Source organism: Copidosoma floridanum, unplaced genomic scaffold, assembly GCF_036245765.1.
Source record: "Copidosoma floridanum isolate Cflo_tuat_1 unplaced genomic scaffold, Cflo_Japanese_pri ptg000014l, whole genome shotgun sequence".
In the NCBI taxonomy this organism is placed as follows: Eukaryota; Metazoa; Arthropoda; class Insecta; order Hymenoptera; family Encyrtidae; genus Copidosoma; species Copidosoma floridanum.
Window position 1 is genome coordinate 6,000,211 of NW_028321891.1, and position 12,781 is coordinate 6,012,991.

Consider the following 12,781-nt stretch of genomic DNA (forward strand, 5'->3'; position numbering starts at 1 on the left):
CAACGCACAAACAAAGAGAACGTACGTATACTACGTCGTACACGCACACAGCGAGAAGCTATTAGTGTGTGGGGGATGGGGGGGGGGCAGATCTGCACTCACACACAGTCACGATTCTACACGTACATATAGATACGAATATAATAGAGAAAGAGATACGGACAAGGCAGAGGTGGTGGTGCGCGTCGGGGCTTTGGAGCTCCTTTCTCGGCAAAGGCCGAACCTCGAGTGCGGCTCGCTACTTTTTCTCTCTCCCCGAGCTCCGGCGAGAACCATCAGCTCGGCTACGAGGCACAATCGTATACCTCCATAACGCCGTGCAAGTATATAGGCAAGGGTGGTGGGAGCGCCTGCGCCGAGAGCCGAAAGGTGTGCGCACCGGCGTATCACCGGAGATATGCAGCTGCACTGTGCACGCGCGTTCTCTCCTCTTCTTTTTTCCCCCGCGTTCACATATACGTTCAAGGACTCTCTCTTTATCCTGCGTGTGCCAGCTAGGGGGGCTCTTCTCCTCCCGATGCAGCTCTGCCCATTTTCTTTCCCTCTGTCTCTCCCCGACTGGCGGTACCGCGGAGTATACGAGAGCTATTGTAACGTAGCTCACTTCCTCCTTTTTACTGTTTCATTTTATTTCAGGATTGATGAGCGAGGGGGTAGTTTTTTTTTTTTTTTTCCTTTCTCGGTTTCTCCTAGGGGGATGGTTTTTTTTTGTCCAAACTCCTAGTAGGCCGATCGTTGGGACGATCTGTCGTTTTACTCGAGGCACACTTTTTTCCCCTCTCGATTCAATATTTAACGATTACTTCTTTTTATCTGCCACAGTACTCCATATTTACTCCCTCGAGGGCTTACATCAGGTTTTCCGCGCCATAATAGGCCATTTAACGATTTTTATCTATAACGTGTGCGTTGTACGTGACGAATAGTGCCGATGAATCGGTTGACCGTGAGCTGGAACGATTGAGTTTTGTGCGTATATACAATTTCACCAATAGGGTGTACATAATTACATTAAAGATATTATATGTGCGGAAATGAAAGGGAGGTACCATTTTGTCGCCGATTTGTTGAACTTGACTGCAGTGTGTTACACGCGAAAAGAAAAGGAAAACAAAGCCCCCATCCAATTACACGTATACCTGCGTAACCGATCCTCGTAACAATTACCGGTGCAGTGTATAGAATACCTACAGTAAACGAGAATAATCTCACGCCGGCGCGTACGCGCGTGTTATCTCTTCTTTCCCCTCCGCAAGCAATTACACACAAAATACGCGGACAATCAGAGCGGCAAAACTACCCGACGCAAAACCATCTCGTTGCATCTCCCTGTTAACTGTAAAATTACACGTAAGTAGGTATATGGGTATTTGCAGAGTGACTTTTTCACGCAGTCAGAGCCGGCATGCAGAGATTTTTCCTTCGATTAGCCCTCCCATTCTTGTATATAGGGATGTCCGTCCGCGGTTTCTATTGTACAAGCGAAGATCGCGGCTTGCAAAACGGCTCTTTTTTCTTTTCCTCCAAGTATACGCGTATACACCTGTAAAACAAATCTCTCTCTCTCTTTCTTCCGTAAGTACTGGACGATTTATTTTTTATCGCTATGCGGCTACGTTCAACTGGTTCATCGTTTGCACGGTCCATTGTGCAATGTATATACGTATATTCTAAGTGGGAAGATCATATCTAACTAATCCGTTTGTAGTGGGACAAGAAGCTGCGTGGATCGTACGTCTTGGGACATCTGTGAGTCGGCCCGAGAACAACGTGTGTATATACGCTGTACGGTTGGTATACATCAAATCTTGGGATGGAAAAAAGTATTTCGATTTTTTTTCAACTTATTTCTTTGACTAACATTCACTGCCTTTTATTACTTCGCAGTAGATGATACATAACATTGTGCATTATATTTAAAGAAATTCTGTATTTTATTACCCGTGAGTCGTGACGAGTATTTGAAATTTTGATCGACGCTGAGTTATACTGTATAAAAGAGACTTGAATTATTCACGAAGCGAATTGTGAATCGTAATGGAAAGAAAAAAAAAACAACTGTCCGTCCAACCGGTGCTTTATTTGTTCTATGTACATACTTGCAAAGCAGGTGAAAAACGGCCAAATTATTCATCAATACTTTTAGGTTTTGGCCGTAAAGACTATACTTGGTATTTTGGTCAACTAGACTCAAAAATTTATATTCTGATGGTGTGATAAATCATCAAAAAATTCCACTTAACGAGCGCGACCTTCAATTACAGATTCGTCGATTCAAATACATCAAAGTCTCACACAAATGACGAATGGAAAGGGTAAATGTTAAAAGGAAAAAAATTAAAATTGGCGCTATTCCTATTATAATATATATATATATAAATAATATATTTAGTAAACAGTGAAATATTCAATTTTTTCAAATTATCTCGAAAAACAAAAAAGATTTTTTTGGTAATTATCGATTAAGCCCCCATCCTCGGAATTAACCAACATTTGGAATATTAATTTAATGCCGGAAACAAGTAGATTGACATATTGACGCCAGTAAATTGTAAATCGGTAAGTTTTTTTATGCATACAAACTTTAACCTTAAAAGAGTATATAAGTACATAATACACATAGTAATCTTCTTTTCCCATGTATATTGCATAAAAATAATAATAGTGTAACGATTGCGCAATGTTTGCGAGTGCGTCCGGCATTAATACCTATATTATACCTATAGTCTATTACAGCTCCAAAATGTAAATTCATGAATGAAAAATCAAATTACTTTTCGATCTAACCGCGTTGTTACATGATTCGGCGTTAAGAGTTTAGATTTTTCGCTACTTTGGCAATAATCAACGTTAGTCGAGTACTTGATTCGTTACTGCAAACATGTCGAAAGTAGCTGAGTTTATTAAAGTGCTGTACGACGCGACCGCCAAGTCGAACACGTTCGGTCGTCTGCTAAAAAATGTTGGTTTGTTTTCATTGTCGCAGTTGTTGAATTTGGCTGTACCTACTTAATGACAAATGAGTGGTATAAGTGTGACACCACTTTTTTTATAAAAAACTATATTTTCAGGTACAACTCATATCAGCTGAAAATGGAAAGTGCAAAGCTGAATTTGAAGTTGCAGAGGAACACTTGAACTATGCAGGTACACTGCACGGCGGTTGCACAAGTACTCTTGTTGACTGTATTTCCACTTATGCTCTTATGAGTTACAAAGATAAAGGGCTTCCTGGAGTATCCGTGGATTTGCATGTTACGTAAGTGTTGCAGTAAAACTCGGGTTTGTGTGTTTTTCTGAGATATTTTATTAAGAAACTGAAATACTTGTATACAAATGGCACAGATTCTTGAAAGCGGCATTTCCTGGAGACGTGATTTTAATCGATGCCAAGACTATAAAAGCCGGCAGGACTATGGCTTTTCTCGAGGTAGAGCTTACCAAAAAAAAGGACGGCGCTATCGTAGCTAGAGGGATTCATACAAAGTTTATTGGTGGAAAATGAGTTGTTGCTTGTTTTTGAAAAGTGGCCACCATGTGTACATAATATAGAGTATACCTTTATGCGGTCGTATGCGGTAATTAATTTATTTATATATAAAAAAAAAAAAAAAGAATAATACATAATTCCAAAGACTAAAAACAAAAATAATCTCAACTGAGGTTTCGTTGCTATAATTTTATATGGCCTGAGTCTCAATGTGTTATAACCTACTTGTTCTACATCAGTTTGAGTCACGAGATTTTATTTGCTCACTAAAATTCAATGACAGCTCGATGCTAATTCAACAATAATAGTAAAAACGCTGATAGTTTACAATAAACAAATTCAAGGCTAAAGTACAAGGTTTGCTGTCCAATCTTCAAACGACACTCTTCATCTCATCGAGCAGATGCTTCATTTCTTCGATTCTGGTGCTCAAGTCGCTCAAGACCCTACTAACCCTGGCATACTCCTCGCTCGCGCTATTCAGCATCTCCTCGACTCTCTTAATCTTCCTTCGCACCTCGTCCTCTCGACTCTTCAGACCGTAATGACCGTTCGCGGTAGCTGAGTACTTTGCCGCGTTTCTCCTCGACCTAGAGATCGCATTGCTTTCGTCCGCCTGCTCTATGCACTCTTCGCAGCACTCTGACCACGGGTGCAAGTCGATTTCGGGTATTTCCCCGCAGGAGACGAAACTGTTGTCTCCATCCGGCAGTAAAAAGACGTCCCTCTGCACGCGAGTGATGTTGTCGGCGTTGTCGCAGATGATCCTCGCCAGGCTCGTTTTCCTTATTTGCCTGAGCTGCTCGGGCTGAAAAACCACGGGGTTCTCCAGCCAGAACCTGTCCCCGTCTCTCATTCGTTTGAACTGCTCCCTCAATAGACACTTGAAAAGCGGCCCGACTTTCGCATCGGGCACTTGATCCTCGAGGATTCCGCCAACCCAGACGTCGATGTTTCCAGGATGCCCATAGAGCTCGCGCAGCTTATTCCGAACGTGCAAGCTGCTTATTTCACCCCTAAGATCGTCAAACGTCTCGACCTCGGACATGTTGCAGTATCGCCGCCAATCGACGTACGATGGAAGGGCGTGGTCCCGACCTCTCTGGATGTTCATCGACGCCAAGTCCAAAGCCACCGCGTGAGCCGTGCGGAACAACTGCTCCGTAAGTTCGGAGTTCAGATTCTGCTCGGGCCTCTTGAGCTTGGCTGGAGTGGCGAACATTCCTCGCAACAAAGGATCCGTGCCACCTTCGTCGACCAACCGCCAGGGCGCGAAAAACGCGTCCCTCAAGTGCAACGGTCCTTGGGGTGTCGGTTGCATATCCTCACCCAAGCGCTCCAGTTTTGGCTGAATCAGGGAGTGTCCGAAGCGAAGAGCTGCGGTAGCGAACACGTTGGCAATACTCGCGTCCACGTTTTTGTCGTAGCCTCGATACGCGCCGAAAAGCTCGTCCGAAGTATCTCCCAGTACTCGAGGAATCCAGTCTCTGTACGTGATAACTTGCATCTGCAAACACGCGCGGACGAAGGTAAATAAAAAAAAAAAAACAAAAAAAAAACAAAACGATTTTTCCACCTAAAATAAAAGCACCAGCATTGTGTACAATACCTGGGCGCCAACAATCTTCCTCGCCTCCTGGTACAGCTTTTCTCCCCTCCAGTGGGGATTGATCAGATGTAGCTTTCTGGCGATGCGGTTGTGCTCCCTCATCCAGACGGTGTGCATGACCGTGAGGCCGATCTGCTCGTTGACCCTAAAATCACCGGCCAAGAAGCAATTGACCGAGCTCTCGCTGACGTTCCGCCGACAGTCGATAAACTGGCCGTTGGCAAAGGGTAAGAGGGCCTTCCGGCCGGGAAAACTCGGTCCCTCGAGCAACAGTCCGAGATCGGTGGTGAAATCGCGGAGATCGCGAGCCACGTTGTCGTCGTAGCCGTAAACCTGCGAGGCGTCCAAATAGCTCGTCAATTGGTTCAATTGTTCTCGAGGCGTGAGCTTGCCCCACAGGATGCTCGTCATACCCGACCCTGAAACCGCACGTTGTCCATATTACATCCATTTTTAATTCGAGCAAAACGATACGACTATAATCCCAATCTGCTTTACCGACCGCACACAGCGCTCGTCCTAAAGAAATCGATGCACCTCCGGTTCTTGATCCTCGGATCGCCAGGCGGCACTTCCATCGGGAAGCAGGGAGCTGCGTTGTCGCAAGACTTTTTGCAGTCTATGCCACCCCAGGACTCGCTCGACACTGCGGGTAGAGCGTGGTCAAAGTCGTGGTCTATCCACTGGCCCCATTGCATGACCAAGTGCGTAATACGATCGTCGGAGGTGATGTCTTCGCTGACAATGAGACTCGTTGAGACCAGCCGAGCCGCCGGCTTGGTATGGCCGTGATAGAGTCGCGACCTGTCCCAGCCCACCGGCTGCGAGAAGCCGTTCTCGTAGATCGGCCGAAGAATCCGGCGGAAGCCCGTGTACGAGGAGCCCCACGTTGGATGCTCCAGGTTGTTGCATTTGCCGTCGATCGTCCGGTAGCGGTTGTGGTAGCAGAGATTCAGGCACTCCTCGCCGTGCCTGTGCGACGTGCAGCCCGACAACTTTTCCAGCTCGACCAGCTGTAATTTTCATTAATTTTCTTCTTTTTTTTTTTTTCTCCACCCAAGAGCCTACAGTAAAATACTCTACGTATCGCTATTGCATATATATACCTGCTCGTGCGTCAGGAGCTCCTCGTACGTGAAATCGTCGGTCGCGTTGGCAAAAGTCCCGGACTCGACCATCCGGCGCACGTGGAGGAGCGCGCGCTCGAACAGCTCGGCCGGCCGGGCGGCTCTTCTGGCCACCGCGTCGGGAAACCGGGACAAATGGAAGGGATTCGAGGACCGCGAGGCCGGGTTGAACAGCTGCTCGAGCGTGTTGTTGATGGCCCGGTCGATTTCGCGCGTCGCCTCCTTGAAGGCCCTCAGCACCAGACCCTCGTTCGAGTCCGGCCGGCGCACCCGCACCAGCGCCGAGGCCGTCGCTCGGCCGTGCTCGTTGGCTGCCGTGCACTCGTATCTGAAAAACACACATTACTCATCGTTTCGTTTTTCAAACAAACGCACCATTTCCAAAGTAAAAGAGAGAAAGGCACCTCACCTGCCGACGTCGCGCTCGGTAACGTTGTACAGGTACAGACTGCCGTGCTTCGAGACGCGGGTCCTGTTGCCCTCGAGGGCGCTGCCGTCCTTCCTCCAGGATACCTTGGGCCGCGGCTGTCCCTCGGCTCTACAGGCCAACTCGACGATGGCTCCGAGCTCGACCTCCATGTCCTGGGGCTGGTAGGTCAGCCTCGGCGGGTGGTGCTCCTCGCCGACCACGCTAAGATCGGCGCTCGTCTCGGCGTAGCCGTGCGAGTTGCGCGCCTGGCACACGTAGCGCGCCGAGTCCGCCTCCTTGGCCGCAAGGATCTTCAAACTCGAGCCGGCGTCCTCCACCTGGTACCTGCCGCGCGTGTGCACCCGCGCCCCGTCGCGCCACCACTCGATCCGGCTGCTCGGCTGGGTCTCGACGGCGCGGCACACCATCACCACGTCCATGCCCGCGTGGACCTACATGTAACAATTATCACCGTTGAACACACACCTGGTCCACCATCCTTGTTGGATGGATTATTATTTCAATAAACAACGACCCACCGTCTGCGACCTCGGGGTCTCGACGAAGCGCGGGGCCTGCGACGACGAGACGATGAGGGTCCTGGCGGCGCGCGACTTTGTGTACCCCATTCCGTTGTGGGCCACGCACTCGTACTCGCCGGCGTCGCTTTCGGTAACTTGGCTGATGACGAGGCTGCCGTCGACCGCCAGCTGGTAACGCTCGTCCTCCACGGGTATCTCGTTCGAGTCCCGCATCCACGTGATGCTCGGCTGCGGGTCGCCACCCGCCCTGCACCGGAATATCGCCGTCTCGCCCAGCTGCACCTCCATATCCTCCGGACCCTCCATTATTACCGGTCTACCTGCAGGAGTACATGGGTACTTTTTTTTTTGTTTTTCAGAGGTATTGGGATAAAGTAGTCATCAGCGTCACTAAACTGCAGTGAAAGTCCTCGGGCGTCATGTCGTCGAGCCGCTTGCCCTCCATCTCCCGGGGGCCCCGGCACACGGCCGGCATCTCGACGCGCTCCTTCATCCTCTCGACCAGCCAGAGTATCTCGCAGTCGCAGATGAGGGCGTTGCTGTCCAGCCGGAGTTTTGCGTTGTGCCCGATATTCCTGAAGGCCTCGGCCGGCAGCCGCTCGAGCCGGTTGTTCTGCAGGAAGAGGCGCTCGAGCCTGGGGAGGTCGTCGAAGGTGCCGGGCAGGATCTCGCGCAGCTGGTTCTGGTGGAGGAAGAGCTGCTCGAGCCTGGGGAGGTCGGCAAAGGCCCCGGGCTCGATGGACTCGAGGTCGTTCTTGTAGAGGTAGACGTAGCGCAGGCCCGGCGCGCCCGCAAACACCGAGGCCGGCAGGTGGCGGAGATGGTTGTCGTTCAGCATCAGCGTGTGCAGCCGGGACAGCCCGTGAAAATCGCCCGGTCGCAGCTCTACGATGTCGTTGAAGCGCAGGTCCCTGCGTGTCATCAATGATGGCGGGTGAGGTGCAAATTTTGGATCGAAACGTTTGTACAACGACGGATAAAACGAAAAAAAAAAAAAAAAAAAGTAGATGAAACATCAAAGTGGAACAGTAACGATCGCCCTCTGAAAAACACGTCCCAGCTGTGTACGCTGCTTTTTCTCCTCACTCGTCAGCGCGAGATGTAATATTACAGCGCACCGATTCACCAATCGCATACACCCGCGCGAGTTCGAGCTTTGATTTCCACTGTTTCGAATCGCAATTTAAAAAAAAAAGTCACGAGATTTATCGGCGCGTTGTTTACCCTCGTGTTCGTTTTTTTGTTTTTCTTCGCTGCGGAATGAATAGAAGCTCCCTGGGGAAGGGGTTTCCATTCATTAGATTGGACCAGTGTTGGTTTTTTTTGGTTTCCCGTGCTTTTTGACCCGGTGCAGCGCATTTTGCTCGATGGAGATGAATGGTATAGGTACAATTTTTTTTTCGTTTACGTATATGTACTCTCTAAAACAACTTCACTCTATAAGGGTAGGAAAGAAATTATGGTGGGTATCCCATGTACCTGTCATCCCTATAATGAGTTGGTTGCATGCGTGACGACCACGAGAGCCAGGGACACCGACGAAACTAGGGTAACGTCCAACATCACGATTTTAGCTCGAAAATCATCATCAGCCCCCGGTCGGCTGTATAATAGAATGTGCCAATCACACACACTCAATAAATACATAACTGGCGCGTGCACGCGTCCCTGCCTCGCGTCTGATACTATACGCATGACTAAGCGTGGGTGGGTTCCGAAATAACGACAGTTCACTTTAATTTTGCAGTAAAACTATGAATGTTCATTTCAGCGACGTGTATTTCGACGACAACGATAGCTTAGTGCAGCGACTGTTCGGTATCTCGACAGCCAATCGCGAAGCAGTATAAGAAGAAAGTCAAAGTAAACTGCCTTATGATTGGCTGTCGAAATACCGAACAGTCGCTGCACTGAGCTATCGTTGTCGTCGGAATACACGTCATAGTTTTACTGCAAAATTAAAGTGAACTGTCGTTATTTCAGACCCCACCCCTAAGCGTCTAGATTTAAACTTACACGGAAAGAAATTGAGAAAAGCACACGGGCATTTGAGCAGAGTGTATAATATTATATAGATGGCACGTACTCATCCGTACAGTTGTTTAACAAGTAAATCCATACGGAAATACTGGCACCCAGATACGCAGTACTAGTATCTAGCAGGAAAGCTATTACATTATAATATATCATATAATAATATAGAGTCCGAGTAGTTCGAAGTGCATTATTTTATACATATATACCTTGTACGGATAAGAGATAAAGTTGAAAGTTGAGAAGCGACGAGGGAGAGAGAGCTGGTGGTGGTGGTGGTGATCTACTCTCGCGCTAACTTGTCCGTGTGGTGGTGTGATGCATTAGTGCATTAATATAGAACTCGGTGATGATACTTTGTGGTGTGAAAGCAAAGTAAGTGGATTAGAAAAACTATACTTTGATGCAGGGGTATCGAGTGCGTTTTATGGTTTATCAAATGACTCATGGATTCAGATGAAAAAGGATCCATTTTTTAGGTATGCGAGCAACGTCATAAATCAATAATCTTTACAACGTAATGAGACTCGGGTTTTTTTCGTCGTCGCTAGGAGACAAAATGTCGTGGACGCGAAAATTTTGCACACGTAATTAAAATCAACTTGATTTTTTTTTATCATCAAAGCGAATAAGAAAATTAGTTACTTATGTCAGTAAAGTATAAAATTGTTTTTAGGGGTTTGAAGAAACAATAAATGTTACACGATACCGTCAACATATATTATATTTCCCTCGTCGTGCTCGATCTTTTGATTTTTAGCTCAAACTGAACACACGCGCGTGCGGCGGTCGACCGAACTTTTGGGCTTTTAGTCACATTAGGTGAGAACTTTTCTCTCAAGAGTTGCTATTTCGTATGAAAAAAGAAAAATAAAAAGAAGTGTCGATACTAATTGCATACAGCAGAGTCCGGTGAGTGAAAAAGCTGAGAATTCACAAAAATTTGTCAACGGTTCCATGAGTAAATAATGTCACGGCGCTTTGACCTTGAAGACTCGCGAGACATTAAGCGTATACGTGCGAAAGCGCGACGCTCCAAAAAAGGTCACGTATAGGTACATATAAGTATATAACATATTATGCTATACACGTTTACGGTGCCAACTTGAAATTCCACTTTTCTTTCAGCGATGCCACGGAGGACACGCGCGAGAGCTTTCCGCCAGTGCCATTGTTCAGATCCGATTCGACGAGCCGCGACTGACACATCGAAACGTGGGACAAAAATATACACTCGCCTAGCGAAAATAAAAGTTTTTTGTTTCCCAAAGAAAAAGAGATTCATCGAATATAAAAAACTGATCCGCTTGAAGAAGAAGAAAAAAAAGAAAAAAAAAAAAAAAAAAAGGCAATTTCAATTTTGTCCAAAGTAGTCTCGTAAATAACCCACCAGCCGCGAGATTTACGCGCGTGGGTACACCACACACGCGTCCATGTCTGAGCCGGGAAAAGAAGCTCACACGTAGCAATAAACGAGCAAAGTACAAACCACGAAATTGCGTTTCCGTCCCATAGGTAAACGTACGAGTACTTACTTCTCCCGCGTTCCCCGGCAACTCCACCAATTCCTCTTCCCGCTGCATTTACGTTATCTCGCATAATACACATTTATATGCACACACACACGGAGGAGTCGTGGGTGTATACTTTACTTGAGACTTTTTTATGGGACAGCAAAACAGTGGATACACTTTGCGCATATCGCTAGCTTAGAACAATATTACACGTAGAGTAGGTACACCCCTGCGGTTGTGCACACCATTGGGCTTTGGGTGAATCACTTCTTCTGTTGTATCATTTGTCACTTTGCTAATTGATCTTTGGGGGGGGGGGAGGGAAAGCCAAAGGAATGTCGTAAAATTGTTCATCAAAAGCGATTAATGGAGACTAATTATTCATGAAAAAGAAAATTGCGACGTTGAATGAGCCGAATAATTACCAAACGCGTCACTTGTCTACACCTATGCGCAGAGCCTTTGTTTCCAAAACACAATATAGGCGCGAGAGCGAACGTGCCGGACAAACGACACATTCAATGTTGTCGAGGTTTTTATAATAAAAATATCACAAGGGACCGGCCGCAGCTCTTGTAAAATCGTGGTGCGCAGTAAGCGTAAGATTTATCGGGCACACAAAAGTCGAAAACAAGTCGGGCGCGTATTATCAGTGAAAGTGCAAATCAAAGTAAAAACCCCACAACCGTACACAGCTTTTGCGCGAAACTATACATACATATATATGGTGCCGAAGCAGAGGTGGATAAATAATTAATAAGTCGTATAAAAAAAAATGGCAAAAGAAAAAACTCACAGTACAGCGGTGTCGCTCGGCAGCCTTGGCACTCGATGGAGCTTCTGGAAAACGCACCGGACGGTGCCGCTGGAGCTTACGCACGTGCACCTCGCCGGGCACCCGGTACTCGTGCCGTTGGCCAACGACGCACCGGCGACCTGCACCGCCAGCGCGATCGCCAGTACCACCAATCCCATCCTCGTGGTATCCCTGTACATCTCTGGAACAAGAGATCTATCCCCCTTCCCTCTTCTGGTGTACACCCCCTACACCCGATAAATGGCACGAATGAGGGGACAAAAAAAAAGGGGAAAGATTCGTGGCTACATAGCGAGAGGGAGTTAATTTTATCGCGTACGAGGTATCGATTGTATGTGTAATAATATGCGAAGCGAGAGAGGGTGCCAAAATGTTATATACGTGGGTATAAGTAGTGTTGCCGGTGGCTCGTCACCAACGATACTGCCGCCGCGCCGATGCTGCGGTACCGCGAGGACCCATCTCCCGCGGAAAGAGATATAGGTATAGGTATGGTACATACACCTACGTTTTACGCGCGCGCGAGAGAGAATACAACCGGAGGAGGGACTCTCTCTCTTTCTTTTACCGTGTATTTCTTCATTTTTGATGATATGAGACCGAGACTTTGCTCTTCTTTCTCGTCTTATTCTTGTTCTTTCGGCCGGTGTGGAAGGTATTGTACACACCTTTGTGCCTCCAAACGCCCGTGGAGAGGATCGAAAAAACGAGAAAAAAAAAAAACCTATGCGACCTTTTTTTTTTTTTTTTTTTCTACCTCCCCCTCGATTTCGGAGGAGTGCGCGCACAAGCTGTTGCCGTATGGTTTAATACGCTTCGCTTCCTCGCCCCGTGAAGCATATTGCGGACCAGAGTATAATTATATATGTACGGGCGATCGCGAGGATTATTAAACCATTTCTCGTGTACGGTGATGCCGAAGGACCGACAGATCGGAGGGCATGGCACTTTAATTTTTACCGATTGACAAGAGAAAAACGCGTTTAAACCGAGGGTCGACACGTAAGGCCTGCCCTTCTAGCGGATGGGGTGGCGAGGGTAGTGCGATCGACCAACTGTTTCTTCCAATAATTCGCGCTCCCTTCGTTTTTACAGGTTTTTACACCCGGCGCGTCTCGAAGGGCTGCTCTTTACGTCACAAGCGCGCGAGTGCGACGGAGATAAGCCGCGTCGTTCGGGAAATTATTGCAAATTATCCCCCGACATGTCCGAGATAGCGGCGTGTCCGGAATAATTTAA

At 47.4% G+C, this 12,781-nt stretch overlaps 2 protein-coding genes across 3 annotated transcripts; one reads left to right on the forward strand and one right to left on the reverse strand.

Annotated features, from left to right (window-relative positions):
• The first annotated feature begins 2,750 nt into the window (after window positions 1–2,750).
• LOC106641075 (acyl-coenzyme A thioesterase 13) lies at window positions 2,751–3,573 on the forward strand. Of its 2 annotated transcripts, none has more exons than XM_014355301.2 (3): window positions 2,751–2,962; window positions 3,072–3,259; window positions 3,346–3,573. In XM_014355301.2, exons 1-3 carry the CDS (start codon window positions 2,882–2,884, stop codon window positions 3,503–3,505), a joined length of 429 nt encoding a protein of 142 aa, XP_014210787.1. In that variant the 5' UTR covers window positions 2,751–2,881; the 3' UTR covers window positions 3,506–3,573. The 2 variants fall into 2 exon arrangements, with proteins under 2 accessions (XP_014210787.1, XP_089448144.1); XM_089592018.1 differs by having other exon boundaries at window positions 2,917–2,966.
• On the reverse strand, window positions 3,309–11,721 carry Pxn (Peroxidasin). Its single transcript, XM_014355292.2, has 8 exons — window positions 11,522–11,721; window positions 7,574–8,088; window positions 7,175–7,497; window positions 6,636–7,087; window positions 6,206–6,554; window positions 5,602–6,112; window positions 5,100–5,518; window positions 3,309–4,997 (listed from the first exon to the last, which is right to left on the reverse strand). Exons 1-8 carry the CDS (start codon window positions 11,719–11,721, stop codon window positions 3,864–3,866), a joined length of 3,903 nt encoding a protein of 1,300 aa, XP_014210778.2. The 3' UTR covers window positions 3,309–3,863.
• Window positions 11,722–12,781: the final 1,060 nt, after the last annotated feature.